Raw genomic sequence first — 27,603 nt, forward strand, 5'->3', positions numbered from 1 at the left:
TTAAGATCTGTTTTGTTTGTTGTCTAGTTGGACAACCAATAAATATTTGTTCAACGCAAAGAAAAGAAGTTAGACAACTTTTTTTGAATTTATAATCACTGGTCAGTGAATTATTACGTTACAGCTGCTAGAATATTTTAAGTTTAAAGGCAGTTGTGACTATAGCTGTATTATACAAAGTCATTGGAAGCTTTGGTTAACTGCTCAAAGGCCCTTTTCGTATGAAACGTTTTGGGTTCTTACTGAACTTACTGAAAACATGTAGACTAGATGATTATGCGATAGGGCAGGGGTCACTAACCTTTTTGAAACAGCTACTTGGGTACTGATTAATGTGAAGGCCTACCAATTTGATAGAGTGCATCTGGAAAGTATTCACAGCATTTCACTTTTTCCACATTTTATTTTACAGCCTCATCCCAAATTGGAATAATTTTTTTTTTACTCAAAATTCTATACAACACCCCATAATGAAGTTTTGCAAAATTATTTTTAAAATAAACTAAAGACATGTACATTTGTATTCACAACCTTTGCTCAATACTTTGTTGAGTCACCTTTAGCATTAATTATAGCCACAAGTCTTATTGAATATAATGCCAAAAGCTTTGCACACCTATCTTTGGGCAGTTTTGCTCGTTCTTCTGTGCAGCACCTCTCAAGCTCCATCTGGTTGAATGGGGAGCATCGGTGCACAGCCATTTTCAGATGTCTCTAGAGATGTTCGTTCAGATTCAAGTCTGGGCCACTCAAGGACATTCACAGAGTTGTGCTGAAGTCACTCCGTTGTCTTAGCAGTGGTCATAGTCCTGTTGGAAGGTAAACCTTCGCCCCAGTCTGAGGTCCTGAGCACGCTGTAGCAGGTTTTCATCCAGAATGTCTTTGTACATTGCTGCATTCATATTGCATACATATTACCCTCAATCCTGACTAGTCTCCCAGTTCCTACTGCTAAAAAAGATCGCCACAGCATGATGCTGCCACTACCATGCTTCACTGTAGGGGTGGTCAGGTGATAGGCGGTGCCTGGTATCCTCCAAACATGACGCCTGGCATTCACGCCAATGAGTTCAATCTTTCTTACCAGACCAGATATTTTTTTTCTCATGGTACAGTAGGAGAGTCCTCCAGGTGCCTTTTGGCAAACTCCAGGCGGGCTGCCATGTCTTTTCCTAAAGAGTGGCTTCTGTCTGGCCACTCTACCATACAGGCCTGATTGGTGGAGTGCTGCAGTGATGCTTGTCCTTCTCGAAGGTTCAGAGGACTGTTTGAGCACTGACAGAGTGACCATTGGGTTCTTGGTCATCTCCCTGAGTAAGGCCCTACTCCCCTGATTGTTCAGTTTAAACGGCCAGCTCTAGGAAGAGTCCTGGTGGGTCGGAACTTCTTCCATTTAACAGATGATGGAGGACACGGTGCTCATTGAAACCTTCAAAACAGCAGTATTTTTTTCTGTACCCTTCCCCCAATTTGTGCCTCGAGACAGTCCTGTCTCAGAGGTCTACAGACGATTCCTTTGACTTGATGCTTGGTTTGTGCTCTGACATGCACTGTCAAATATGGGACCTTTATATAAACAGTTGTGTGCCTTTCCAAATCATGTCCCATCAACTGAATTTACCACAGGTGGTTTAATCAGTAGGAACCGCTCAAAGATGATCAGTGGAAACATGATGCACCTGAGCTCAATATTGAGCTTTGTGACAAAGGCTGTGAATACTTATGTGCATGTGGTTTTTAATACATTTGCAAACATTTAAAAAAAAAAATTCACAGTCATTATGGGGCTTTGTATTATTATAATTATATTATAATTATAATTATCACAAAGTAGATGAAGCTCAAATTAGAACCGAAAGAAATGTTTCTTTTTTTCCCCCCTCCATCTCTAGGAAAGGAAGGGTTCTAATTTGTCACGACTGGTCATCATCGTATGACATAGGACTGAACCCAAAAGCAGGCGGAGAAGGTTGATTAGAATGATTTATTAAGTAGTTTATTAGCGGGTAGGATATCCGGGGGGCGATGGTCGTCCGTTGGAACAGGGAAGCTGTAGGAAGCGGGAGCCTGGGCAGGAGGAATAGCTTGGGAGCATGGCTGGAGCGGACAGCGAGTCGGGAGACATGGAAGGAGCACTGAGGACGCAGAAGAACACAAGGGGGTGAGTATGATTGCGGGAAGTCGAGTAACTTACAAGAATGTTGGCCTGTGTACCATGGATGAACGTCAATACTGTGGCGTTGAATTCCTGGATCTGACAGGCTTAAATGCAGGCAGTGATGAATGCTGATTGGGCATAGGTGTACAGGTAGTGTTGAGTGCTGATTGGGAACAGGTACACAGGCGAGGGGGTGCTGATTGCTGTAGAAAGAGGGGTGGGGGTGGAAGGCGAGGCACAACGCGCCACCCAAGTTCCAAAAAAGGAACTGCAGGGCACACAGACCATGATAGTAGCCCCCCCCCCCCCCATCACCTCAATGGACATCTCCCGGCACCCTCCCAGGCTTCTCAAGGTGTGCCGCATAAAAGTCCCTAATTAACGAGTCATCTAAAATTTGCGAGAGATCCAGAAGCATTCTTCCGGACCATACCCTTCCCAGTCGTCCAGAAACTGGAATCGCTTGCCCCTGGGTCTCACATCCAGGATGCAGGACACTGTGAAGGTAGGGTGATCGTCAATGACACGGGGGTGGGGCGGGCTGGAGGGTGCTAGTGGACACGGGCTTGAGCAGAGACCTATGAAATGTTGGGTGGATCTTGAGAGATTGAGGGAGCTTCAACTGAACCGATGTGAGATTGAGAATTTTAGTGATTGGAAAGGGACCAATAAAGCTTGCGCGATTCGGTCTCGAGAGGAAGATCGCAGGAGAAGAGCCAAACTGACTGACCCACCTTGTATTCAGGCGTGGGGGAGCGATCCACCAACCGCTTGTTTCTTTTAGCTGTCCGACCTGACGTCCTTCCAAATGGATTGTACACGTCGTAGGCGCTCCCTCACCGACGGAACCGCCACAGTGTGCTTTTGTTCCTTAAAGAGGGGTGGTTGGAAGCCATAACAAGCCATAAAGGGCATATCTGTGGCGGAGCTGGTGAGGGAGTTCTGGGCGTATTCCACCCATGGGAGAAAGGTGTTCCAGGAGGCGGGGTTGCGTGCAGCCACGCAGCGTAGGGCAGACTCCAGATTTTGATTCGCCCGCTCCGTCTGGCCATTAGATTGCGGATGGTAACCAGAGGACAGACTGGCTGCTGCGCCCACCATCTTACAGACCTCAGGCCAAGACGATGTCAACGGGGATGCCCTGGAGCTGAAATCCATGTCGGACTAGGAGATTAGCAGTCTCAAAGGCAGAGGGCAACTTGGGAAGGGGTATGTAAAGGACACTCTTAGAAAAATTATCAATGATGGTAAGAATGATGGTGTTACCTTCAGAGGATGGTAGGCCAGTAACAAAGTCCAAGGCGATGTGGGACCAAGGGCGGCTCGGGATGGGTAAGGATTGCAGCAGACCAGCTGGGGGCAGATGTGACATTTTACCTCGGGCACAGACGGAGCAGGTACGGACGAACCCCTGGGTATCTTCAACCAGGCTTGGCCACCAGAAGTGGTGTTGGATGAAATGGATGGTGTGGAGGATTCCAGGATGACAGATGAGCTTGGTATTTTGGGCCCATTGAAGGATGTCAGAGCGTGAGTGTCTGGAGGTCCAGTCTTGGGAACCGGTTGCGTCCTCTAAGCCTCTTTAACCACTTGAAGTTGAAAGAAGCAAGTACCAGGGACGAATTATGACAGAGCGTGGTCACCCATTTCGCAGCTCTTCCGCGTAGGAGGTTAGTAATGAATGCCACTTTGGATTTATCCGAAGGATAAGTCAACGGTTGCAGATAAAAAACAAGGGGACAATTTAAAAGAAATTGGCCACATGAACCTAGGTCCCTCGAGTTGGGTTCGGGAGGAGGGACGTGAGGCTTTTTGTATGGGAGGAGGGTGCGGGCTCGGAAAGAATATGCAAAGGAGGGCTGTCGAAGTGCATCTGGGAGGATATGAGAAATACTTGCTGGGAGAGGGTACGTAAGGAGTTCATAATTCTGTGGAGAGCTTTGTCTTGTCTGTCAGTGTGGGAGCTTTGGAGGGAGAGCGCTTTCCCCAATGTCTAAAGGGTTGCTGGGCCAGAGTTCTGTCAAGACTGGTATGATGGAGGACTGGACCCAAAAGCAGGCGGAGAAGGTTGATGAGTGGGTAGGATATCCAAGGGGCGATGGTGGTCCGTTGGAACTGGGAAGGTGGAATAGTTTGGCGGCGTGACTGGAGCGGACAGCGAGGCGGGAGACACAGAAGGAGCACTGGAGGCAGAGAAGAACACAAGGGGGCAAGTATGATTGCGGGAGGTCGAGTAACTTACATGAATGTTGGCCTGTATACCACAGATGAACGTCAATACTCTGGCGTTGAATTCCTGGATTTGGCCGGCTTAAATGCAGGCAGTGATGAGTGCTGATTGGGAACAGGTGTGCAAGCGAGGGGTGCTGATTGCTGGAGAGAGAGAAAGAGAGGGGTGTTGTGGAAGGCGAGGCACAACGCGCCACCCAAGTTCCAAAAAACAAACTGCAGGGGACAGACCATGACATAATTACTGGTAAACAGCAACAACAAAACATTGTTTTACTCAGTAAACAAAATATATCAACAATAATGCCTAGTTTTATCTGGGGAAAAGGTTAAGACCCGCAAAATGTTGCTAATAAATTTAATGAATTTGTCTGTTAAAGATCTTGCCATGAATTTCCCTTCATAAAAACTTAAAAAATATCAACCTGGCTATAGACACCTCTTGCTTGACATGAAATACAAAGAAAACACATTCGTCCATCAAAATGTTGCCTGACACTGAATCACTGAATGTTGAAATCAAAGGTGAGCGAATACAGGGTGTACCCCGCCTCTCGTCCAGAGTGTACACCCTGAACTGGTCGCCAGGCATTCGCAGGGCACATAGAAACAACCAGTCCCAATCACATTCACACTTATGGACAATTTCTGTCTGCAATTAACCTACCATGCATGTTTGGTTTTACGAAACATATTTTGTTCGCATTGCCTTTTCTGTGAATGTGGTATAATTCTGGAACTCTGTCTGAACATCTGAAATGTATTACAAACTTCACCATTTTGAAGAGAGCTACCAAATCCTGGTCATTTCAACAGCTTAGCTACTCGTTTGATTTTCTGTAAAATTGTCACTGTTATGTACATTTTACTGTATCCACTTTTTGTTGTCCCCTTTTTAATCAGCTGTTTTACTATGTATTTTTTATAAAAGCCCTTCTAGGGACGGTTTGCAAATTAGTGTTCGCTACAAACACAATGATTGTTACGACTCTGGGGTGTGTGGAGAACCCAAATGCAGAGGCTGGAGGCAAGGCGGCAGATGCAACGATAAATGTATTTTACAGGAGGGTTCATGGACATTGCAGTGGTCCAGTGGTGTGACGTTCCGGGTGGTGAACGGACACTCAACAAGTGTAGAGTGCTCGTGAAATAGTCTGGGGGCAAGGTAAAGAGGCAGAGTCAAAAATACGAAAGATACGAGGCTAGGAATACTTTACGATAGCTGGATGCACAAACTCGTGTTCGAGAGTTGTAGTTCTGGCGACGAGGTGGAGTTCGGGACAGTCTTATCTTACAGATTTCACATGTTCATCAAGCAACTTCTGATACACTATAGAATTGATCTATGATGGTGTGCTGGCCAGGTAGCGCTGAAGCAAAGCATTCCCTAACCCTGACAACTTCCACCTCCGTGCTTCACAGCCCCCTCTACGCCTTGGCTGTCCATAAACGTTATGAACAGAATCTGTGACAAAGGGCAGCCTTGGCGGAGTCCAACCTTCACCGGAAACGAGTCCGACTTACTGCCGGATATGCGGACCAAACTCTGACTCCGGTCGTACGGAGACCGAACAGCCCGTATCAGGGGGTTCGGTATCCCATAGTCCCGAAGCACCCCCCACAGGACTCCCTGAGGGACACGGTCGAACGCCTTCTCCAAGTCCACATAACATATGTAGACTGGTTGGGCGAACTCCCATGCACCCTCGAGGACCCTGCCGAAGGTGTAGAGCTGGTCCACTGTTCCACGGCCAGGACGAAAACCACACTGCTCCTCCTGGATCTGAGATTCGACTTCCCGACGGACCCTCCTCTCCAGCACCCCTGAATAGACCTTACCAAGGAGGCTGAGGAGTGTGATCCCCCTGTAGTTGGAACACACCCTCTGGTCCCCCTTCTTAAAAAGGGGGACCACCACCCCCAGTCTGCCAATCCAGAGGCACTGTCCCCAATGTCCATGTGATGTTGCAGAGGCGTGTCAAGCAGGACAGCCTCACAACATCCAGAGCCTTTAGGAACTCTGGGCGAATCTCATCTACCCCCGGGGCCTTGCCACCGAGACACAGTGTTGATGGTGCACTGCTTCCTCCTCCTCAGACTCCAAATGGTGGACCAGAATTTCCTTGAAGCCGTCCGGAAGTCTTTCTCCATGGCCTCACCGAACTCCTCCCATACCCAAGTTTTTGCTTCAGCGACCACCAAAGCTGCATTCCGCTTGGCCAGCCGGTGCCCATCAGCTGCCTCAGGAGTCCCACAGGCCAATAAGGCCCGATAGGACTCCTTCAGCTTGACGGCATCCCTCACCGTTGGTGTCCACCAACGGGTTCGGGCATTGTCGCCACGACAGGCACCGACCACCTTACGGCCAACTTCTCCAGTCGGCCGCCTCAGCAATGGAGGCACGGAATATGGTCCACTCGGACTCAATATCCCCCGCTTTCCCCGGAACATGAGCAAAGTTCTGTCGGAGGTGGGAGTTGAAACTCGAGGTACGAGTGGTCATTTGGACGATCTTTTGCTTTGACTTGCAAGGGCAAACTTGATATATGAGCGCTGTATGGTGGCGGTGAGCTCAGCTCAACTCATTTCAATACACAGCTGTTTGGCAGATAATGAACAATTCTTCATAAAAGAGGCATAAAGCTATTTAATTACACTCCCAGTTGAAGTTTACTGTCAAACTAAATGTATAACAAGGAGTATTACATGTTGTGTATTTTAAACAACCATAACAACATTGCCTTAAAACTGCCCCCTCTAGCTTAATGCTAACACATACTGGAAAACAAAATTGATGGGCTAACAGCATTCATAGTCTTTAAGCAACGGATATTTGAACACAAACAGTGGAGAAAGACATGTAAACAGAAAATATTACAATACTCACAGACATGTATTCTTTACCCTCTGCAAACATAGACTTAGGCACAGTGCACACTAACACAATCGGCCTGTTTTTGTGCCAATTTTGCCCCTTCCCGACCAAGCATGTCAAACGCCAGACAATCTTAAATCTTATAAGATTATCCTATAAGATTTCCCTTAGGTCTGATGTGTGTTAAGAGTGGATTTGTCACGATTTTAGGGTCCGAAACAGGTTGGGGCTGACAAGCTTAGATTATGAATGTGTTCAATATTTATAACCAAAACTCTTCGTGTGTGGGGGAGAGCCAACTTCTCCTGCGTAATGATGCCGTGAATTGTGACGTGGAACCGAATATAGCCACTCAAGAAGCACCCTGACTCAAGAAAAGGAAACGACTGTAAATAAAAATAAGGAGGTCATACCTAATGTTTTTTTTTGTTTTTTTTTGTATAAAAGTGGGTTCCCCAGATGGCAAGAAGCACGGTATTTTCAAAACTAATTCGTTTGCTGAGAATAACGCCATATTATGAGGCTCTTGACTCCAGCAACCTTCGGGAACATTCAGGAAACATCAGTGCACACCCAGAAGTGTACACACAACACGACCAAAACTGTTAAATGCCAGCTTTTTTATCTTTGTGTGTGGGCTCTGTCACAAATAAAAAATATTTTAGGAGTGGAAAAATCTTTGTGTGTTTACCAGGCCTAATATGATTACAGCTTACTGAGTCGGTAAGAGTTGTGGTAACTCTTATTCGATTGTGGGTCTATGACTGTATTATTATATCCCCCAGGTGGCCAATTTTCTACCAAATTGTCCAGGTCTCAGTCACAAATTTCCAAATGATTTACATTGATTCCTGCACAAGTAAATTTGGGCCGATTTGCGACATCAAAATTGGCATAAAATCCTTAATCCTTATCCAATTCTTACAAACCGGGGCTCATTTTATTCGTGTATCACACCTCTAGCCAATGATATCGTCTATTTTGGTATATATGTGTTTTGAAAATTTTAGTAACATATGTACGTATGTTATTAAAATTTCTGCATCATGATTTAATGTACATACATTAAATCATGATGCAGAAACTGTTACATTCTTTACATTCTATTTGTTATTACTGCACTGTTTATAAAGTGCAATATTCTGATTGCACTTCTCATCCATATCTAACGAGTGTTGTTATATGCTGCTTCAACAATTTAGTTTAATGAAATGGAAGACTCTAAAGTGCCCGTAGGTGTGAATGGTTGTTTGTTCGTATGTGCCCTGCGATTGGCTGACAACCAGTTCAGGGTGTAACCCGCCTCCTGCCCGTTGATAGCTGGGATAGGCTCCAGCATTCCCGCGACCCTTGTGAGGATAAGCGGCTTAGAAAATGGATGGATGGAATATGGAGGCTATTTTCCTGATCAAAAAAACAAAACTTTTTTTTTGGGAGGGGGGTTGGGGGGTAACGGAATAATGGCACTTCAATTCATTTCAATGGGGAAAGATGATTTGAGTATTTTGAGTTACGGACATGATCACGGACCAAATTAAACTCGTATCTCAAGGCAACACTGCACTGTATAACAAAGGGTTAGTTTTTCCAATTCCCATCTCCCCCTTCAAGAGAAGGTTGAGGGATAGTGAGAGAAGTGTGGCGATCCCAACAGGATAATTTGTGCCCACTACTCCTTTGAGCACTGTAAAATGGCAAGCTCACGATATAGTTCAGTGTATAGTGAATGATTTGGACACAGGCTTCGAAGCGGGGGCCAGGCCAGTTTGACTCCGGATACACAATCGAGGAATTCCGGCCAGGTTTTGTTTCTGAGACTGAGCCGCGGTGCACTATGGGTCGTTGTCTGACAGTGAAGCCGAGCCAAATATGGCTGCTAACCTCAGGCAGCGGAAAGAGCCTTCAGATGGAAGCTTATGAATGAAGTTTTTAACTGTAAATCTCTCTCGCCACTCGTAACGGTAGCGCTGATCCATCCGTGGATGACTTAACACGTTCGCTCGCCCCACCGAATTACAAACAAGTGAGGTTAAAGTCTCGTATGAATTCCGACGAGGAGGAGGACTGTGAGTGTGCGCCACCACAGGCCGACATTAGCCCAGAAGGAGGAGCTGACAGGTGGGTACGAGACGAGGAAACAGCCGGGGATGCTGGGAGCGCTAGCTGGCTCTTCAGTGCGCGTGTGTCGTTTGGCGCCTCTTTACACGCCAGTGTCCTACATTTTATCTTTGTAAATCTGTCAGACTATGGTTCGAATAAACGAGTAATAGAAAGCGAATTCATCTCCACTTCACATCTTGGCTGTATTAGCTTGCTACATTAGCTTGTTAAGCCACTTCAATAACATTTCACTTCCATGTGTCTCCTTGACCGTTTAGTATCAGACTGTACTTTTCGGTTCCGTGTCTCTAATTAAATGCCATTCGGAATGCATATTCATGACTATATTAATTTGACAAATGTTAACGTTGGCTGACTGGCGCTTTGCATCTTCTCGACTTGGGCTCTCTGCTGCTGAGACGCAATGATCGTAATTTAACTTTTTAAAATGTTCAAATTAATGCGGACCAACATACCCACACTGATCGTAGTATTTATAGCCTGCTAAATCTTATTTTGCTTTTTCCATTAGAGAATACGACGAGGCCCAAGTTGAAAACCCAGAAGCAAGCCGAATGTAAGTGATTTTCCAAACATTAGTCATATATACACGTGAATGTCTATTCTAAGGTGACCATAATGTCAAGGTGATTATCAGAGTAAAAGTAAGGCTAATATCGGATCCAAATGCTGTTGTGTTTATGTTGCTGCAATTTTATTGGAGTGAGTAAAATGAAATTCAACATTAAATATGTAGTAATATTGAATATTGTTTGTATGTGAGGGGTATGGTGAGCGAGTGGTTAGCACGAGTACCTCAACCTTCTGATGTTTTGGGTTTGAATCTCTGCTCCACCCATCCTGTGTGGAGTTTGCATGTTCTTCCCGTGCAAACTTGGGTTTTCTTCAGGTGCTGCGGCTTCCTCCCACATTACAAAAATAAGCCTCTAAGGTTAAAAGACAAAATTTTCCATAGGTTTGAATGTATGTGTGTGAATTGTTTTCTTTTGTCTTTGACTGGCAACCAGTCCAGGTTGTACCGCGCCTCTCGCCCAAAGTCAGCTGGGATAGACTTCACGCTCACCCTTGACGGTAGTTAGGATGAGTGCTATAGAAAATGGATGGATGGATAGGTTATTTGTATGGATTTGGGCTCACCTCAATGTTGTTTTCCTATGCTCTAAAAATAAAATGTTGCCTCTTTTGACAATACTGCATAAGCTGGCAGGCAACAGTAAACGGCTTTAGTGAAAACTTGTGAATTAATGAATTTGCAAAGGTTAAGAGTAACAACTAGTCTGTTAACATACTGTCTTGAAGCAAAAGTTCAGATCATTTTAGCATGCGGCAAGCTTGTATGAGCAGGGCACACAAATCTGGATAGTAAAGTTTGTGCGAGAGTAACGTGCCGATCCACTAATTTTATTGAATCTGTACATTACATTTTTCGAAACACTATCTGCTAGTCAACGTTATGTTCCCAAAGGAAAATGAAAAAGTTTGTTTCTTTGAACAAATTGCAAGTTGTAAATACAACAGTTCTTTTTAAAATGATATTTATTTTTATTTTTTTTACCTTTCCCGCATATGAGAATTGTCAATGGATTACTGCCATACACACTGATCTAGTGATATTAACATACGATTAGAATTCACCACACTGCATTACAAAAAAAGACCAGGCAAATATTACTATAAATACGTGAGATAACAATTAGCGTGAGCCACCAATGTAACATTCACAAACATTAACGGCTTACTAACTATGCTAGAGGGTAGCTAACGTCAGAAACTTGAATTTGAAACTTACCTTCATAGCTCTTCATATTTTGACTAGACTTTACACTGATTTTATCGGCCTGATCGGTATCGGCCAATAATTAGCATTTTATCCTGATCGGTTGATCGGCTTGAATGTCATAATTCGGCGATCCCATCAATGACGTCATTGATAGGCTCCGCAAAAGACATTTACTCCGCGTCGCCATCGTGCACAGTATATTTGAATCCAAAAGCTAGTTTATTTTTAGCCTTGTCACCTGTCTTTTGACGTAGTACTGTAAGTATCTGACGGCCAATGAAGTTATTTAAAAAAAAAAAAAAAAAAAAAAAACATGTCGGCGGTGTGGGACAGACAACACTTCTGAGACAGACAACACGTAATGCCGGATCAGACTACAAGACAAATTTGCTCTTTCAGGATTGCACTACGTCAGACTACTGCAATAAAATCTTGTATTACGATACCACCGCATCCCGTCTTTTACGATCATTGGGCTTTATCTTGTCAACTCAAATGCGACCGGATACGCTCGTTACCGTGGCGACGACAAGAAGAGTGGATCGCGCCGGCTGTATTATAAGGACAAAATGGAGAAAAACGTGTGTTGGTGGTCACCGGTGCTCAGGACAGGAGAGGACGTTGGTTTAAGGCTTGCTTGTGGTATGTTCCCGTACTTTTAATACGATACGGCTCGCAAGCAGGCAACAAAAATATTATGTAGCCTAGCTAGCTACTGCTAGCACTGACGGTTGTACGTAAACATGCTGCCGTTCTGTTGAATCATGCTCTAAAGTTTCGGTGTGGTAATTAAATTACAATAAAGTAATAAAGTAAATCCTCCCAGTAATTTAATTACTGGGTGGGTTTTCTCCGAGTACTCCGGTTTCCTCCCACATCCCAAAAACATGCATGGTAGGTTAATTGGAAACTCTAAATTGCCCGTAGGTATGAATGTGAGCGCGAATGATAGTTTGTTTCTATGTGCCCTGCGATTGGCTGGCGACCGGTTCAGGGTGTACCCTGCCTCTCGCCTGAAGATAGCTGGGATAGGCGCCAGCAGCCCTCGACCCTAGTGAGGATAAGAGGTGAAGAAAATGGATGGATGGATGGATAATTTAATTACAGTAAGTTAGCGCACATTATTTCTGTCATGTTGTAATGTTGGTTTGACCTGACTGGTTAGGTCAATTTGACTATAGCAGTGATTTCCAACCTTTATGGAGCCAAGGAACATATTTTACAATTGAAAAATCTCACACCAACAAACAAAAAAATGTCACAAAAAGTGGATAAATTAATTACCGTATTTACTGCCTGCCATCTAATAGAAGACCATTCATTTGTTCTGTCTGTCTCTATGCCTCACTGGCATAAATAGATGAACAACGATACATTATTTATTGTAAATATAATTTTTTGAGCAATTAAGTACACAAGTATATACAGTAAATGAACGGGTCATTTAAATAGACACATTCCTCCATCTTGTGATCGGATCAGTGATCGGTTATCGTTTTTTTAAACTCACTCATCGGTGATTGGCCCCAAAAATCCTGATCGTGTAAAACCTAATTTTGACACATACAACTGCAAGCCTTTGTCCTTCCTGGCAGTTAAATTAGATGAGTTTGCTTTAACGACACGACTCGCTGTATTTTGGCGATAATTTTCGGTATGTCTTAAAGTGATTTCGTGAAGAAAGCAGTCATTTTACGTGGAGATGGAGGAGCGGGAAAAAACGACCTGTCTGAGTCCCTAAAACGGAAGTACGTGGCATACAGTATATTGCATACAATATGACACTGGACATGCATCATTCTCTTATAGTAAGTACCCTTTGTCTTGGGACCCTTTTTATTTCTTGCTCTTTTGTTATTCCACACGCAGGAAGCGAGCGGCTGCCAAGCATCTAATAGAGCGCTATTACCACCAGTTAACGGAAGGCTGTGGGAATGAATCGTGCTCCAACTCATGGTGTGCCTCGTCTTCCGGCTTCTGCCGCATGGACAACAATGCGGCAGCTGTCAAAGCCCTGGAGCTCTACAAGGTCAATGCGAAACTATGCGACCCCCATCCCTCAAAGAAAGGTACTGCTTCAGTCTACCTAGAGAATTCTCCGTGTAGCAATACCAAGATGAACCATAAGGATGTCCACTCTGTACGAGACAATTTCAAAGGTCAGTTGAAAATCAAATGGAAGTTAAGTTTACTGTATTTCTATGTCTGTAGCAACTACCCAAACAATTTGAATTGGTTGAAGTTTTAACCCATTGCAGTCTTGTGCACATTCAGCATTTATCATCATCGAAAATCTACTTGTACAGAAGTTCCTTATTTTGCTTTGTATATGTGTTTCTCGTAAAAATAATTACTGTGACTTAATGTACAATTTCGGGTTACGTCGCCAGAGTAGGAACAGAAATTAACCATCATAACCCCCTGGCTGCACAGTGATACCTTTACTTAGGAGTACCGCAATTTACGAGTTTTTTAAATTTAGAGTCGTCACTTCGTTGATGTATTTTTTTTATTTTATTTTTAAAAAATGGAAAACTCGGGCTCGGAGTTTACTGATTCCCGATTGCCCGGGGCAGCTAAAAAATAGTCACGGGCAAGCCAGCAAAACATAACCATTTCCAATCGTGCAAGCGTATGGGGAAAAAAAATTGTCATATGTAGGGATGTCACGATTTCGCGAAATTCAAAGTGCCTCGGTATCGCTGTGGCCTTGTCTCGGCATAACAATAATGAGCTGTTGTGCTTAAAGGGTAGTTTTGTGGCGTCTGTACGAAGCCAACCCGCTTATCCAAGCTGCTACTGTGCTTCAGTTCCTCATTTGAGTGTAAACGCACCCAATTGGACGCGTAACTCATATGACCATGTCTGTACGTCGAAAGAAATACACTGACTGACTGATTGGCTTGCGTGACCACAGTGTTGAGAGGAGTGCATTACCATTGCACCTTGCTGTGTTGTACTGCGCTTGTCAGAGCATCGCTTCACAATCGACTGGGTGAGATAGAGGCGCCTTGTTCACGCCGGCCTCTGTGGAAAAGAAATTAAATAATAGGTCCACTCCATATCACTGCAAAAATGAATCTTACTTATTTCCCTCTCTTCAAATGTAATGTCTACATTTCAAATTAAAACCTATTACAGAGGCTGCTCAGAACAATACATTATTTTACAAGATCACCATGCGGAAGAAAATAAACTATGTAGGAGTCCCATGATTACTTTATCTATTGTTACTTGGCTGTTTCTAAACCTGCGTTGCTGTTACTGCCTTTCTGACTTGACTTAAAGTATTGGACTCAAGCAAATAAATCATTGTTAGTAGGGAGTCATTTTTAAAGTTAGTTAGAATAGCAGCAATTTCTAATGTTATAACTTCAAAAAATGACAATAAAATGTAAATGAGAATCTGTTCTCAATTTCTCCTTCTGGTGTGCGCACCTTGACCACCTGGGAGCAGTATACTACAGATGTACTTCTATGGAGACGGTCTCAGCTGTTTAGTAATCCCAGTAATATTAGTTGTTTTTCGCACAGGATAAACATTATATGCTTGTGTATTGTTGTTATGTGTACGTGTTGCTCCACTGTCGAAATATCTGTTGCTTCAAGGGTTATATAACACCGCGACACTGATACTAATTGTTATTCCGTGTATGGGGGTTTCCCCATTATCTGTTAGCATTAAGTTAGCTAGTTTTTTAGTTAAAAAAAAAAGTTAGCGGACTTTAAGGCAAAGTTATGTCGTTTTAAATACACAAGGTGTTTGTTTGACAGTAAATTTCAGCTGAGTAACATTAGACAGTTTGAAGCCTTTTTTTCCTAATTGTTCACTGTCTTCCAAACTGATGCTTGTTGCGAAGTGAGTTGAGATCACTGCCACCATACAGCGCTCAAACAAACATTTCCTCTTAAGTCAAAGCAAAAAATCGTCCGAACAATGGTTAATATCTCGAAAAAGTAATAATTCAGGTCACTCGTATCTCAAGGCATACTGAACAGTGCTATTTTTCTTTTTTTTTTTTTTCTTCTGTGGGCCGGAACAGATTCATTTAAAGCCCCCCCAAAACAGAGCAAAAAAATCTCTTGTAAATTTTACACATCACAGAAAAGACTCTTGTGGTCCCCTTGGTTCCACATATTCCAGATTTTGCAATGTAATAAAATTTATCATCTGGTCATCTAGGTCCATTTGTTCTAGCAGACACTGTCGCCATTGTTGGTGCTTTGTTCCTTGTTCTGAAAGAAAAGGAAAAACGGCTACGAGAAATGGCCATAAAATGCAGAAGAAATTCCACCCTGTGGTGTCCTAGCCAATGTCAGCCGTAGCGACACCCCCAACTTGGAGGAGAACTGCAGGACATTTTCAAAACCGCGCGCTTGTGTTGTGCTCGAGTATAAAGGCAAACTGTGCGCGGGATCGCCACAGTGACGTCAGCACGGTCGCCGCCCGCGCGAGTATAAAGAAGCCTTATGCGCCATATGCGGCCACAGCGCATGACGTGCACCGATCCCTGTGGATAAATGTTTCCCCTGCTCCTCCCTCTACGCTCCCGCGACGTGCGGTTGGGCAACAGTGAGGCTGATGGCCGTAACGCTGTTTTACTGGACCTCTGGCGGCTTAGAAACTCATTCGGGCTGGCGATGGGCCACGAGGCGGCGGATCTCATCCGGTTCGGATCTTGCCAGGCTGCTGCCTCGCAACCCAACTCGTGGTGGCGCACGGAAAGACACATAGCCCAAATAACACAAGACACAATACACTTCAGGGACTTTTTTACCGAGTTGTGGCCATAATTTGATGGCCAGTTGCACACTATACTGATAGTTATCAGTCAGGTTCTAATGATTGAGGAAGTGGCCGTTCCGCTGGCAGTGGGCTCTGTTTGCCGCTGCCTTGCAACATAAAGTGCATAGTGGCGGATGACACGAGACCCAAATCACACAAAACACATTACACTTCAGGAAATGTGTTTTATAGAGTTGTGGGTTTAGTTTCATGGCCAATTGCACGCTATACTAGTGGGTGAAGTTATTTATAAATAAGGAAGTTATTTATGAATAAGGAAGTGCAATTACGCCGAATGGCCACTGGCCGCATCTTCGTGACATCACAAGGGTACGTTTTAGCCCCGCCCACAAAATCAAAGAGAGAAATAATAGCATTTCAATTTATATCAATGGGAATTTTTTATTTGATATATATGTGTAGAGGTGGCACGGTGATGACTGGTTAGAGCGTCTGCCTCACACTTCTGAGGACCGGGGTTCAATCCCCGGCCCTGCCTGTGTGGAGTTTGCATGTTCTCCCCGTGCCTGCGTGGGTTTTCTCCGGGCACTCCGGTTTCCTACCACATGTCAAAAACATGCATGGTAGGTTGATTGAAGACTCTAATTTGCCCGTAGGTGTGAATGTGAGTGTGAATGGTTGTTTGTTTATATGTGCCCTGCGATTGGCTGGCAACCAGTTCAGGGTGTACCCCGCCTCCTGCCCGATGATAGCTGGGATAGGCTCCAGCACTCCTGCCACCCTTGTGGGGATAAGCGGCTCAGTTAATGGATGGATGGATATATGTAGATTGAGTTATGATCTTGGTTTTGTATCTTGGAATTAAAAGTGTAAGTCAAGGCACCATTACACAGTTGTGCTAAAAAATATTGGTATCCCAGGGGTGCCAATATTTTTTAAGTATAAAAAGACACTAGACACAGACAATATGCTTTTTTTCTTGATTGTCTGACATGAAATCAGACTAAACTTGACCCTTTTTTGTGCTCTTCTCATTGCTATTCTAGTTTTGACTATAATTTTGTCATGCCTTATTGTACAGATGTGAATTACCTGACGGAGGAGAAAGTATACGAGATCTTGGATAGCTGCGGCGAGAAGGAGGATTACTCCCCTCTCATCAGAGTAATTGGCCGAGTGTTCTCTAGCGCCGAGGTCCTGGTGCAGAGCTTCCGACGGTCGAATCCTCACACCAAGGAGGAGCTCAAGTCCCTTCAGGAAAAGGATGAGGACAAAGATGAGGACGAAAAGGAGGCCGCTGCCTGCTCGACCACAGCCATGGAAGAGGACTCCTCGATCTCGTCTTCATCGTCGCGGCTCGGAGAGGGGTCATCTGCAGACAATGCTGTCCAAAAGCTGGCCCCTGATGAGGTGACAGTAGACATTGAAGCGGTGCGCCGGGTGTACGAGCGCCTGCTTTCCAATGAGAAGATAGAAGCTGCTTTCTTGAACGCACTGGTCTACCTCTCACCTAACGTAGAGTGTGACCTAACGTACCATAATGTTTATTCTCGTGACCCAAATTACCTGAACCTGTTTGTTATAGTGATGGAGAACAGCAACCTCCACAGCCCAGAGTACTTAGAGATTGCCCTCCCACAGTTCTGCAAGGCCATGAGCAAACTCCCATTGGCCGCTCAGGCCAAACTCTCTCGACTGTGGTCGCACTACAGCGCCGAGCACATTCGGCGCATGGTGGAGACCTTCCAGCAGCTAATTACCTACAAGGTGATCAGTAACGAGTTCAACAGCCGCAACCTGGTAAACGATGACGACTCCGTTGTAGTGGCTACCAAGTGCTTGAAGATTGTCTACTATGCAAATGTGCTGGGCGGCGACCTTGATATGGAGCACAATGAGGACGAGGATGAGGAGCCCATCCCGGAGTCGAGCGAGCTCACCCTGCAGGAGCTGCTCGGCGAGGAGAGGCGGAACAAGAAGGGTCCTCGGGTGGACCCGCTGGAGACGGAGTTGGGCATCCGCACCAACGACTGTCGGCGGCCACTCATCCCCTTCGAGGAGTTCGTCAATGAGCCTCTGAACGAAGTGCTAGAGATGGACAAGGACTACACTTTCTTTAAGGTTGAAACTGAAAACAAATTCTCCTTCATGACGTGTCCCTTCATCCTTAATGCTGTCACCAAGAATCTGGGGCTGTACTATGACAACCGCATCCGCATGTACAGTGAGCGACGTATTACGGTGCTGTACAGCTTAGTGCAGGGCCAGCAGCTCAATCCGTACCTGAGACTGAAGGTCCGCCGGGACCACATCATTGATGACGCTCTGGTTAGGGTATGTGTGGTTCAGTCCTGTGATTTCAAAGATGAGACCATGTTGATAACTAAAGAAATGTACTTCTAAATAGCTGGAAATGATCGCAATGGAGAATCCTGCAGACTTGAAGAAGCAGCTATACGTGGAGTTCGAAGGAGAGCAAGGTGTCGATGAAGGAGGTGTTTCCAAAGAGTTCTTTCAGCTTGTAGTTGAGGAGATCTTCAACCCAGATATTGGTAAGATATCCCAGCCGTACTGAAACGTCACTAAAACCCAAGTGTTACAATTCATTGCAGCAACCCACAGTACAATTTGGAACAGGAATTCACGCGGGTGGGTAAAGTACACTGTAAAATCTGGGCTGAAAAAAGTAATTAGTAATTAGCGCTGGACGATGTAATTTTTTATATATATTTTTTTAAACCTGCGATATACAGTATATACTGGAACCTGCAAAGAACGCAGAGTAAAAGGGGCGGGAGGGGGGTTGTCCGATATAGCGGATTGTGCACCAATATTACTGTACAACACAAAATTATTGTTTTGTAGTTGGTTTTTTTCGTGGCTAAAAACGCACGGTTCAGTACAAAGTTATTGTAAATAAATATTTAAAACATGAAAATATTTGAAAGTTTCACATTTTATAGTAACTTACAGTGGGTATGGAAAGTATTCAGACCCCCTTAAATGTTTCAGCCATTTGCTAAAATCATTTAAGTGAATTTTTTCCTCCTTAATATACATACAGCACCCCATATTATAAAAAAACGGAATTGTTGAAATCTTTGCATATTTATTAAAAAAGAAAAATTGAAATATCACACAGCCATACGTATTCAGACCGTTTGCTCAGTATTTAGTGGAAGCACCCTTTTGAACTAATATAGCCATGAGATTTTTTGGGAATGATGCAACAGGTTTTTCACACCTGGATTTGGGGATCCTCTGCCATTCCTCCTTGCAGATCCTCTCCAGTTCTGTCAGGTTGGATGGTGAACATTGGTGGGCAGCTATTTTTAGGTCTCTCCAGAGATGCTCAATTGGGTTAAGTCAGGGCTTTGGCTGGGCCATTCAAGAACAGTCATGGAGTTGTTCTGAAGCCACTCCTTTATTTTAGCCATGTGCTTAGGGCATTATCTTGTTGGAAGGTGAACCTTCGGCCCAGTCTGAGGTCCTGAGTGTTCTGGAGAAGGAAAAACACCCCCACAGCATGAAGCTGCCACCACCATGCTTCACTGTTCGGACTGTATTGGACAGGTGATGAGCAGTGCCTGGTTTTCACATACCGCTTAGAATTCTAAGCGGAATGTGTGGAGAAAACCAAAAGGTTCTACCTTGGTCTCATCAGACCAGAGAATCTTATTTCTCACTATCTTGGAGTCCTTCAGGTGTTTTTCAGCAAACTCCATGCGGGCTTTCATGCGTCTTGCACTGAGGAGAGGCTTCCGTCGGGCCACTCTGCCGTAAAGCCCCGACTGGTGGAGGGCTGCAGTGATGATTGACTTTCTAGAACTTTCTCCCATCTCTGAATCTCTGGAGCTCAGCCACAGTGATCTTTGGGTTCTTCTTTACCTCTCTCACCAAGCCTTTTCTCCCCCGATTGCTCAGTTTGGCTGGACGGCCAGCTCTGGGAAGGATTCTTGTCGTCCCAAACGTCATCCATTTAAGGATTATGGAGGCCTTTGTGCTCTTAGGAACCTTAAGTGGAACAGAATGTTTTCGTAACCTTGGCCAGATCTGTGCCTTGCCACAATTCTGTCTCTGAGCTCTTCAGGCAGTTCCTATGACCTCATGATTGTCATTTGGTCTGACATGCACTGTGAGCTGTAAGGTCTTATATAGACGGGTGTGTGGCTTTCTTAATCAAGTCCAATCAGTATAATCAAACACAGTGGGACTCCAATGAAGGTGTAGAACGATCTCAAGGATGATCAGAAGAAATGGGCGGCACCAGAGTTAAATGAGTGTCACAGGAAAGGGTCTGAATACTTATGGGTGAGTGATATTTCAGTTTTTCTTTTTTTTAATAAATCTGCAAAAATTCCAACAATTCAATTTTTTTCTGTCAATATGGGGTGCTGTATGTACATTAATGAGGGAAAAAAATTTACTTAAATGATTATAGCAAATGGCTCTAATATAACAGACTGAAAAATTTAAGGGGGTCTGAATACTTTCCGTACCCACTGTATCGTGCCGGTGTGCTTGCTCATGGTGACATTGACGTACAGTACTCATCATAGGTGAGTCGCTTTCATGAACTTTGAGGAATTAGTGTGCTATCTAGTTCCAAATCTCTTCCCAAAGAGATTCTTGACCCAAAAAAAAACCTGTTACTGTACCAAAAATAGCATGCTCCAGACTCCAAAGACTTGTTTTGTACTCCTCATTGAGTTGACACTGCTGCCATGCCGCTCTCTCTCTGCTCTATGTACAATAGATACAGTGGTGTGAAAAAGCTTGCCCCCTTCCTGATTTCTTTTTTTTTTTTGGTCACACTTTTCCCATCATCAAACAAACTTAAATATTAGTCAAAGACAACACAAGTAAACACAAGATGCAGTTTTTAATATTTAGGGAGAAGAAAAAAAAAAAAGGATTGGCGCCTAAACCTAATAATTGGTTGGGCCACCCTTATTAGCAAGAACTGCAATCAAGTGTTTCACGATAACTTGTCATGACTCTCTTACAGCGTTGTGGAGTAATTTTGACCCACTCATCTTTTCAGAATTGTTGTAATTCAGAACTGCAGAACTCAAGTTCGTTTGAGGTTGTGGTCAGCTGGCCGGACATTCTCCTTCAGGATGTTTTGGTTGACAGCATTCATGGTTCAGTTTATCCAGGTCCCTGAAGTAGCAAAACAGCCCCTAACCATCACACTACCAACCACCATATTTTGCTGTTGGTATGATGTTCTTTTTCTGAAATGCTTTGTTTACTTTTTCGCCAGATGTAATTGGACACATACCTTCGAAAAAGTTCAACCTTTGTCTTGTCAGACCACAGAGTATTTTAACAAAAGATCATCAAGATGTATTTTGGGAAAATTGAGATGAGCCTTATTAATGATCTTTTTGCTCAGCAGTGGTTTTTGTCTTGGAACTCTGCCATACAGTGAATTTTTGCCCAGTCTCTTTCCTATGGTGGAGTCATGAACACTGACCTTAAGTGAGGCAAGTGAGACCTGCAGTTCTTTAGATGTTGTTGTGGGGTCTTTTGTGACCTCTTGGATGAGTCGTTGTTGCGTTCTTGTGGTAATATTGGTCGGGTGCCCACTCCTGGGAAGGTTCATCACTGTTCTATGTTTTTGCTATTTGTGGATAATTGCTCTCACTGTGGTTTGCTGGAGTCCCAAAACTTTAGAAATGTCTTTATAACCTTTTCCACACTGGTAGATCTCAATAACTATCTTTCACATTTGTTCCTGAATTTCTTTAGATCTCTGCATGATGTCTAGCTTTTGATGATTTTTTGGTCTACTTCACTTTGTCATGCAGGTCCTATTTAAGTGATTTCTTGATTGAGAACAGGTGTGGCTAGAGAAATTGAACTTGGGTATGATAAGCTACAGTTATGTTTTAACAGGCAATTACTTTTTCACACAGGGCCATGTAGGTTTGAATTTTTTCTCTCTCTAAGTAATAAAAAACATTTAAAAACTGCATTTTGTGTTTACTTGTTGTCTTTGACTAATATTTAAATTAGTTTGATGATAGGAAACATTTAAGTGTGACAAACATCCAAAAAAATAAGAAATTAGGAAGGGGGCAAACAACCTTTTCACACCACTGTATGGCCATCGTCACATGGCCGCCACGTCAATGCCCCACATTCAACATGGCTGCCACGTAGGCACGTCTTTTGGAATTGGATCTAGTAATACTGTATTTCTGTGACCTGGAAATACGTTGGTCCCATTCTTTGCCTGCATTGCGCCACAGCGCCAGTAAACAACAGTGGCAAATTCTGGAACTAACAGACTTTGTCAGCGGCCTTTTAAGTGACAAATGGAAACTATTTTTGGACACATTGTTCAGTCCCGCCAGTCTGTTTTAGCTGATATCCGTTATCTCGGGGTCTGTTTTATCGAGGTTCCACTATAGTGCAATGTGAAATAATAAAGGATCTGTAAAAGTAACGTAAATTTTCTACGCAAACTTGTTCAAAGTTCAGTTCGCCGTTCAAAAAATTAACTAGTTCAGTTCATAATTCAAAATTCTGAACTAAGTTCAGTGGTCCAAAATGAACTAATTCATTGTTGTATTTTTTTCCCAATATATTGCTGACGGGCTATTACCCTCAAAATACTGACATTTTATTTTCCCATTGTTGCCACCCATTCAATCCACACAGTAGCCAGCTGCAGCTTTCACCCTACAATCTCAAAAACATGAAAAGAAACGTCTTGCTTGAATGATGTTTTTATTTATTTATTTTTAATTGAGGCATTAAAATAAAAACAGGACTTTGACCCTTTATGTGCAAAAATAATAATAATAATAAAAATAAAAGTAACAATGCTGAAAAGACATTGATAACTTGATAACATTGATAACATTCTTAGCAGCTCTGGCTGACTATATTAACAAAATATTTTCTTATTTACTCGTCGATTACAAAACAAAATACAAATTTGACAGTGTGATTGTGACAGTGTTTTAACTAAAGCAGTCTGATATAAATCATTTTCCTGGTAATCCATTTTTACAATTATGTACAGTATTACAAAAGAACAAAAGAACACGTTCACTCCCATTTACGCAGTGTCCATGAACGCACCTCACACACTCACGCAGTGTGGCATGCCATCCTAGTTTAATTCTGAAGAGTGAAATAGGAAATGCAGCAGTTGCACATTGTTTTCCGTGTTCTCTTTCATAGTTATAATACAAGGAAAAAGTATAAAACACTCTGGGCTGCTCCATGTGTGGTTTGAAGTGTTTCAATTTACTGTAAAATGGGTGATAATTTTGATAATGGCGCATTTTTTACACAAGGTAACTCAATGTGCTTTACATGATTAGAAGCATTTAAAAATAAAGACAAAAACAAAACATTTAATAACAGAGAAAATATATATCTATAAAGATAAGAAATGTAAAGTGAAAGAAAGATAATTTATAAAAGGGAACTCTCTAAAATATTCATAAGCATGAGGAAAAAATAAGTTTTTAACCTGGATTTAAAAACAGTGGCACTTGCTGCTGACTTGACTTCTGTCGGCAACTTATTCCATTTGTGAGTTGCATCACCGTGTTTGCTTTGGACTCTTTGCGGCATTATTTGACCTGAGTGTGCAGATCTCAGAGTCCTATATTCCACTAGCATTTGTTTCATGTATTTGGGACCTAAACCATTTAATGAGTTGTAGACCAGTAGCAGAACTTTAGTATATTCTAAAGCTGACTGGGAGCCAGTGAAGAGACTTTAGAATTGGAGTAATATGTTCTGACCTCTTTGATCTGGTCAGAACCCAAGCTGCAGAATTCTGAATGAGTTGTAGCTGTTAAATGCTCTTTTGGGGGAGTCCAGTCAGAAGTCCATTACAATAGTCAAGTCTACTTGAGATAAAGTCATGGATGAGCTTCTCCGGTTCTGCTTGGCACGTGCAAGCCTTCGCTCCAGAGGGGTTCTTCAGCTGGTAGAAGGCTGTTTTAGTAACAGATTTGATATGACCACTAAAAGTCAGGTTGGAATCTATCAGCACACCAAGGTTTTGGACTTGTTCTTTGGTTTTTAGAGAGAGTGACTCCAGGTATTTACGAACAAGAAACCTATTTTCTTTACTTCCAAAAACAATTACTTTGATTTTGTTGTGGTTTAATTGAAAAAGGTTTTGGCTCATCCAGTTATCTGTTTTAGATAGTGACACAACTCCTCAATTGAACTGTGGTAACACCTCACTGGGGAGGTGTCCGGGAGGCATCCAAATCAGATGCCCCAGCCACCTCATCTGGCTCCTCTCGATGTGGAGGAGCAGCCAGTCTGAGATTCTCCCGGATGACCGAGCTTCTCACCCTATCTCGAAGGGAAAGCCCGGACACCCTGCGGAGGAAACTAATTTCGGCTGCTTGTATCCAGGATCTTGTTCTTTCGGTCACGACCCACAGCTCGTGACCATAGGTGAGGGTAGGAACGTAGATCGACCGGTAAATTGAGAGCTTTACCTTTCGTTTCACACTCGGCTGGGAACTGCTCCAGTGAGAGTTGGAGATCATCATCTTGATGAAGCCAACAGAACCACATCATCTGCAAAAAGCAGAGATGCAATACTGAGGCCACCAAACCGGACCCCCACTACACCTCAGCTGCGCCTTGAAATTCTGTCCATAAAAGTTATGAACAGAATTGGTGACGAAGGGCAGCCTTGGCGGAGTCCAACCCTCACCGGGAATGAGTCCGATTTACTGCCGGATATGCGGACCAAACTCTGACTCCGGTCGTAGAAGGGACTGAACACTCTGTGTCGGGGGGTTCGGTACCTCATACTCCCGAAGCATCCCCCACAGGACTCCCTGAGGGACACGGTCGGATGCCTTCTCCAAGTTCACAAAACACATGTAAACTGGTTGGGCGAACTCCCATGTACCCTCGATGACCCTGCTGAGGGTGTAGAGCGGGTCCACTGTTCCACGGCCAGGACGAAAACCACACTGCTCTTCCTGAATCTGAGATTCGACTTCCCGACGGAGCCTCTCTCCAGCACCCCTGAATAGACCTTACCGGGGAGGCTGAGGAGTGTGATCCCCCTGTAGTTGGAACACACCCTCCAGTCCCCCTTCTTAAAAAGGGTGACCACCACCCCAGTCTGCCAATCCAGAGGCACTGTCCCCGATGTCCACGCGATGTTGCAGAGGCGTGTCAACCTGGACAGCCCTACAACCTCCTGAGCCTTTAGGAACTCCAGGCGAATCTCATCCACCCCCAGGGCCTTGCCACCGAGGAGCTTTTTAACCACCTCGGTGACCTCAACCCCAGAGATAGGAGAGCCCGCCTCAGAGAACCCAGACTCTGCTTCCTCATTGGAAGGCGTGTCGGTGGGATTGAGGAGGTCTTCGAAGTATTCTCCCCACCGACTCACAACGTCCCAAGTCGAGGTCAGCAGCGCCCCATCCCCACTATACACAGTGTTGGTGGTGCACTGCTTTCCTCTCCTGAGATGGCGGATGGTGGACCAGAATTTCTTCGAAGCCGTCCGGAAGTCTTTCTCCATGGCCTCACCAAACTCCTCCCATACCAGAGTTTTTGCTTCAGCGACCACCACAGCTGCATTCCGCTTGGCCAGCCGGTACCCATCAGCTGCCTCAGGAGTCCCACATGCCAAAAAAGCCAGATAGGACTCCTTCTTCAGCTTGACGGCATCCCTCACGTTGGTGTCCAGCAATGGGTTCGGGTATTTCCGCCACGACAGGCACCAACCACCTTATGGCCACAGCTCTGTTCGGCCGCCTCAGCAATGGAGGCGCGGCACATGATCCACTCTGACTCAATGTCCCCCGCTTTCCCCGGAATATGAGCAAAGTTCAGTCGGAGGTGGGAGTTGAAACTCCTTCTGACGGGATTCTGCCAGACGTTCCCAGCAGACCCTCACAATACGTTTGGGCCTGCCACGTCGGACCGGCATCTTCCCCCACCATCAGTTGACAGCTACGCCCCTCTCTTCACCCGAGTGTCCAAGACATGTGGCCGCAAGTCCGATGACACAACCAAAAGGTTGATCATCAAACTGCGACCTAGGGTGTCCTGGTGCCAATTTCACGTGTGGACACCCTTATGCTTGAATATGGTGTTCGTTATGGACAATCCGTGAAGAGAACAGAAGTCCAATAACAGAACACCGCTCGGGTTCTGATCGGGAGGGCCGTTCCTCCAATCACGCCCTCCCAGGTCTCACTGTCATTGCACATGTGAGCATTGAAGTCCCACAGCAGAACGATGGAGTCCCCAGCGGGAGCGCTCTCCAGCACCCCCTCCAAGGACTCCAAAAAGGGTGGGTACTCTGAACTTCTGTTTGGTGCATAGGCACAAACAGCAGTTAGGACCCGTGCCCCCACCCGAAGGCGGAGGGAGGCTACCCTCTCGTCCACCAGGGTGAACCCCAACGTACAGGCGCCAAGCCGGGGGGCAATGAGTATACCCACACCTGCTCGGCGCCTCTCACCCTGGGCAACTCCAGAGTGGAAGAGACTCCAATCCCTCTCGAGTGGACTGGTACCAGAGACCAAACTGTGTGTGGAGGCGAGTCCGACTATATCTAGTCGGAACTTCTCGATCTCACACACCAGCTCGGGCTCCTTCCCTGCCAGAGAGGTGACATTCCACGTCCCTAGAACCAGCTTCTGTAGCCGGGGATCAGATCGCCAAGGTCCCTGCCTTCGGCCACCGCCCAACTCGCACTGCACCCGACCCCTATGGCCCCTTCCACAGGTGGTGAGCCCATGGGAAGGGGGACCCACATTACCCTTTCGGCCACGAGGTGCTCGCCTTCGATCCCCACCTCCAGGCCTGCCTCCAGAGGGGGGCCCGGTGACCCGCGTCCGTGCAAAGGAAAACCAAGTCCAACGTTTGTCGCCATCATAAGAGGTATTTGAGCCGTGCTTTGTCTGGTCCCTCACCTAGGACCTGTTTGTCATGGGTGACCCTGCCAGGGGCATAAACCCCCAGACAACTTAGCTCCTAGGATCATTGGGACACACAAACCCGTCCACCACGATAAGGTGACGGCTCAAGGAGGGGCATCCCACAGGTGAACAGGCTAATTGAGTACAGGTGGGTGCCATGATTGGGTATAAAAGGAGCTTCCCTGAATTTCTCAATCATTCACAAGCAAAGATGGGGCAAGTTTCACCTCTTTGTGAACAAGTGTGTGAGAAAATAGTCAAACAGTTTAAGGACAATGTTCCTCAACATACAATTGCAAGGAATTTAGGGATTTCATCATCTACGGTCCATAATATCATCAAAAGGTTCAGAGAATCTGGAGAAATCACTGAATGTGTAAGCGGCAAGGCCGAAAACCAACATTGAATTCCCGTGACCTTCGATCCCTCAGGCGGCACTGCATCAAAAACCGACATCAATGTGTAAAGGATATCACCACATCGGCTCAGGAACACTTCAGAAAACCAATGTCAGTAAATACAGTTCGGCGCTACATCCATAAGTGCAACTTGAAACTCTACTATCCAAAGCAAAAGCCATTTATCAACAACACCCAGAAATTCCGCCGGCTTCTCTGGGCCCGAGCTCATCTAAGATGGACTGATGAAAAGTAAAAAAGTGTTCTGTGGTCCGATGAGTTCACATTTCAAATTGTTTTTGGAAATTGTGGGCGTCATGTCCTCCGGGCCAAAAAGGAAAATAACCATCCAGACTGT

At 44.7% G+C, this 27,603-nt stretch overlaps 1 protein-coding gene and 1 long non-coding RNA gene across 4 annotated transcripts in view; one reads left to right on the plus strand and one right to left on the minus strand.

Annotated features, from left to right (window-relative positions):
* Window positions 1–1,970: 1,970 nt before the first annotated feature.
* Window positions 1,971–4,680, minus strand: LOC133473439 (uncharacterized). Its single transcript, XR_009787203.1, has 2 exons — window positions 2,215–4,680; window positions 1,971–2,135 (listed from the first exon to the last, which is right to left on the minus strand). It is a non-coding gene; the product is annotated as an uncharacterized LOC133473439 (long non-coding RNA).
* Window positions 4,681–9,052: 4,372 nt separating this feature from the next.
* LOC133483474 (ubiquitin-protein ligase E3A) overlaps window positions 9,053–27,603 on the plus strand; it is a 41,877-nt gene continuing 23,326 nt past the window's right edge. The window contains exons 1-6 of one of the 3 annotated variants that reach the window (XM_061784786.1): window positions 9,053–9,380; window positions 9,895–9,939; window positions 12,831–12,911; window positions 13,033–13,322; window positions 16,992–18,244; window positions 18,318–18,462. In XM_061784786.1, coding sequence (XP_061640770.1) covers window positions 9,304–9,380; window positions 9,895–9,939; window positions 12,831–12,911; window positions 13,033–13,322; window positions 16,992–18,244; window positions 18,318–18,462 — 1,891 coding nt within the window. In that variant the 5' untranslated portion in view covers window positions 9,053–9,303. Of the gene's footprint in view, window positions 9,381–9,894; window positions 9,940–12,157; window positions 12,270–12,830; window positions 12,912–13,032; window positions 13,323–16,991; window positions 18,245–18,317; window positions 18,463–27,603 lie in introns of those variants that run through there. The other 2 variants (XM_061784795.1, XM_061784802.1) reach the window with 2 other exon arrangements.

Source organism: Phyllopteryx taeniolatus, chromosome 1 (genome assembly GCF_024500385.1).
Source record: "Phyllopteryx taeniolatus isolate TA_2022b chromosome 1, UOR_Ptae_1.2, whole genome shotgun sequence".
Taxonomy (NCBI): domain Eukaryota; kingdom Metazoa; phylum Chordata; class Actinopteri; order Syngnathiformes; family Syngnathidae; genus Phyllopteryx; species Phyllopteryx taeniolatus.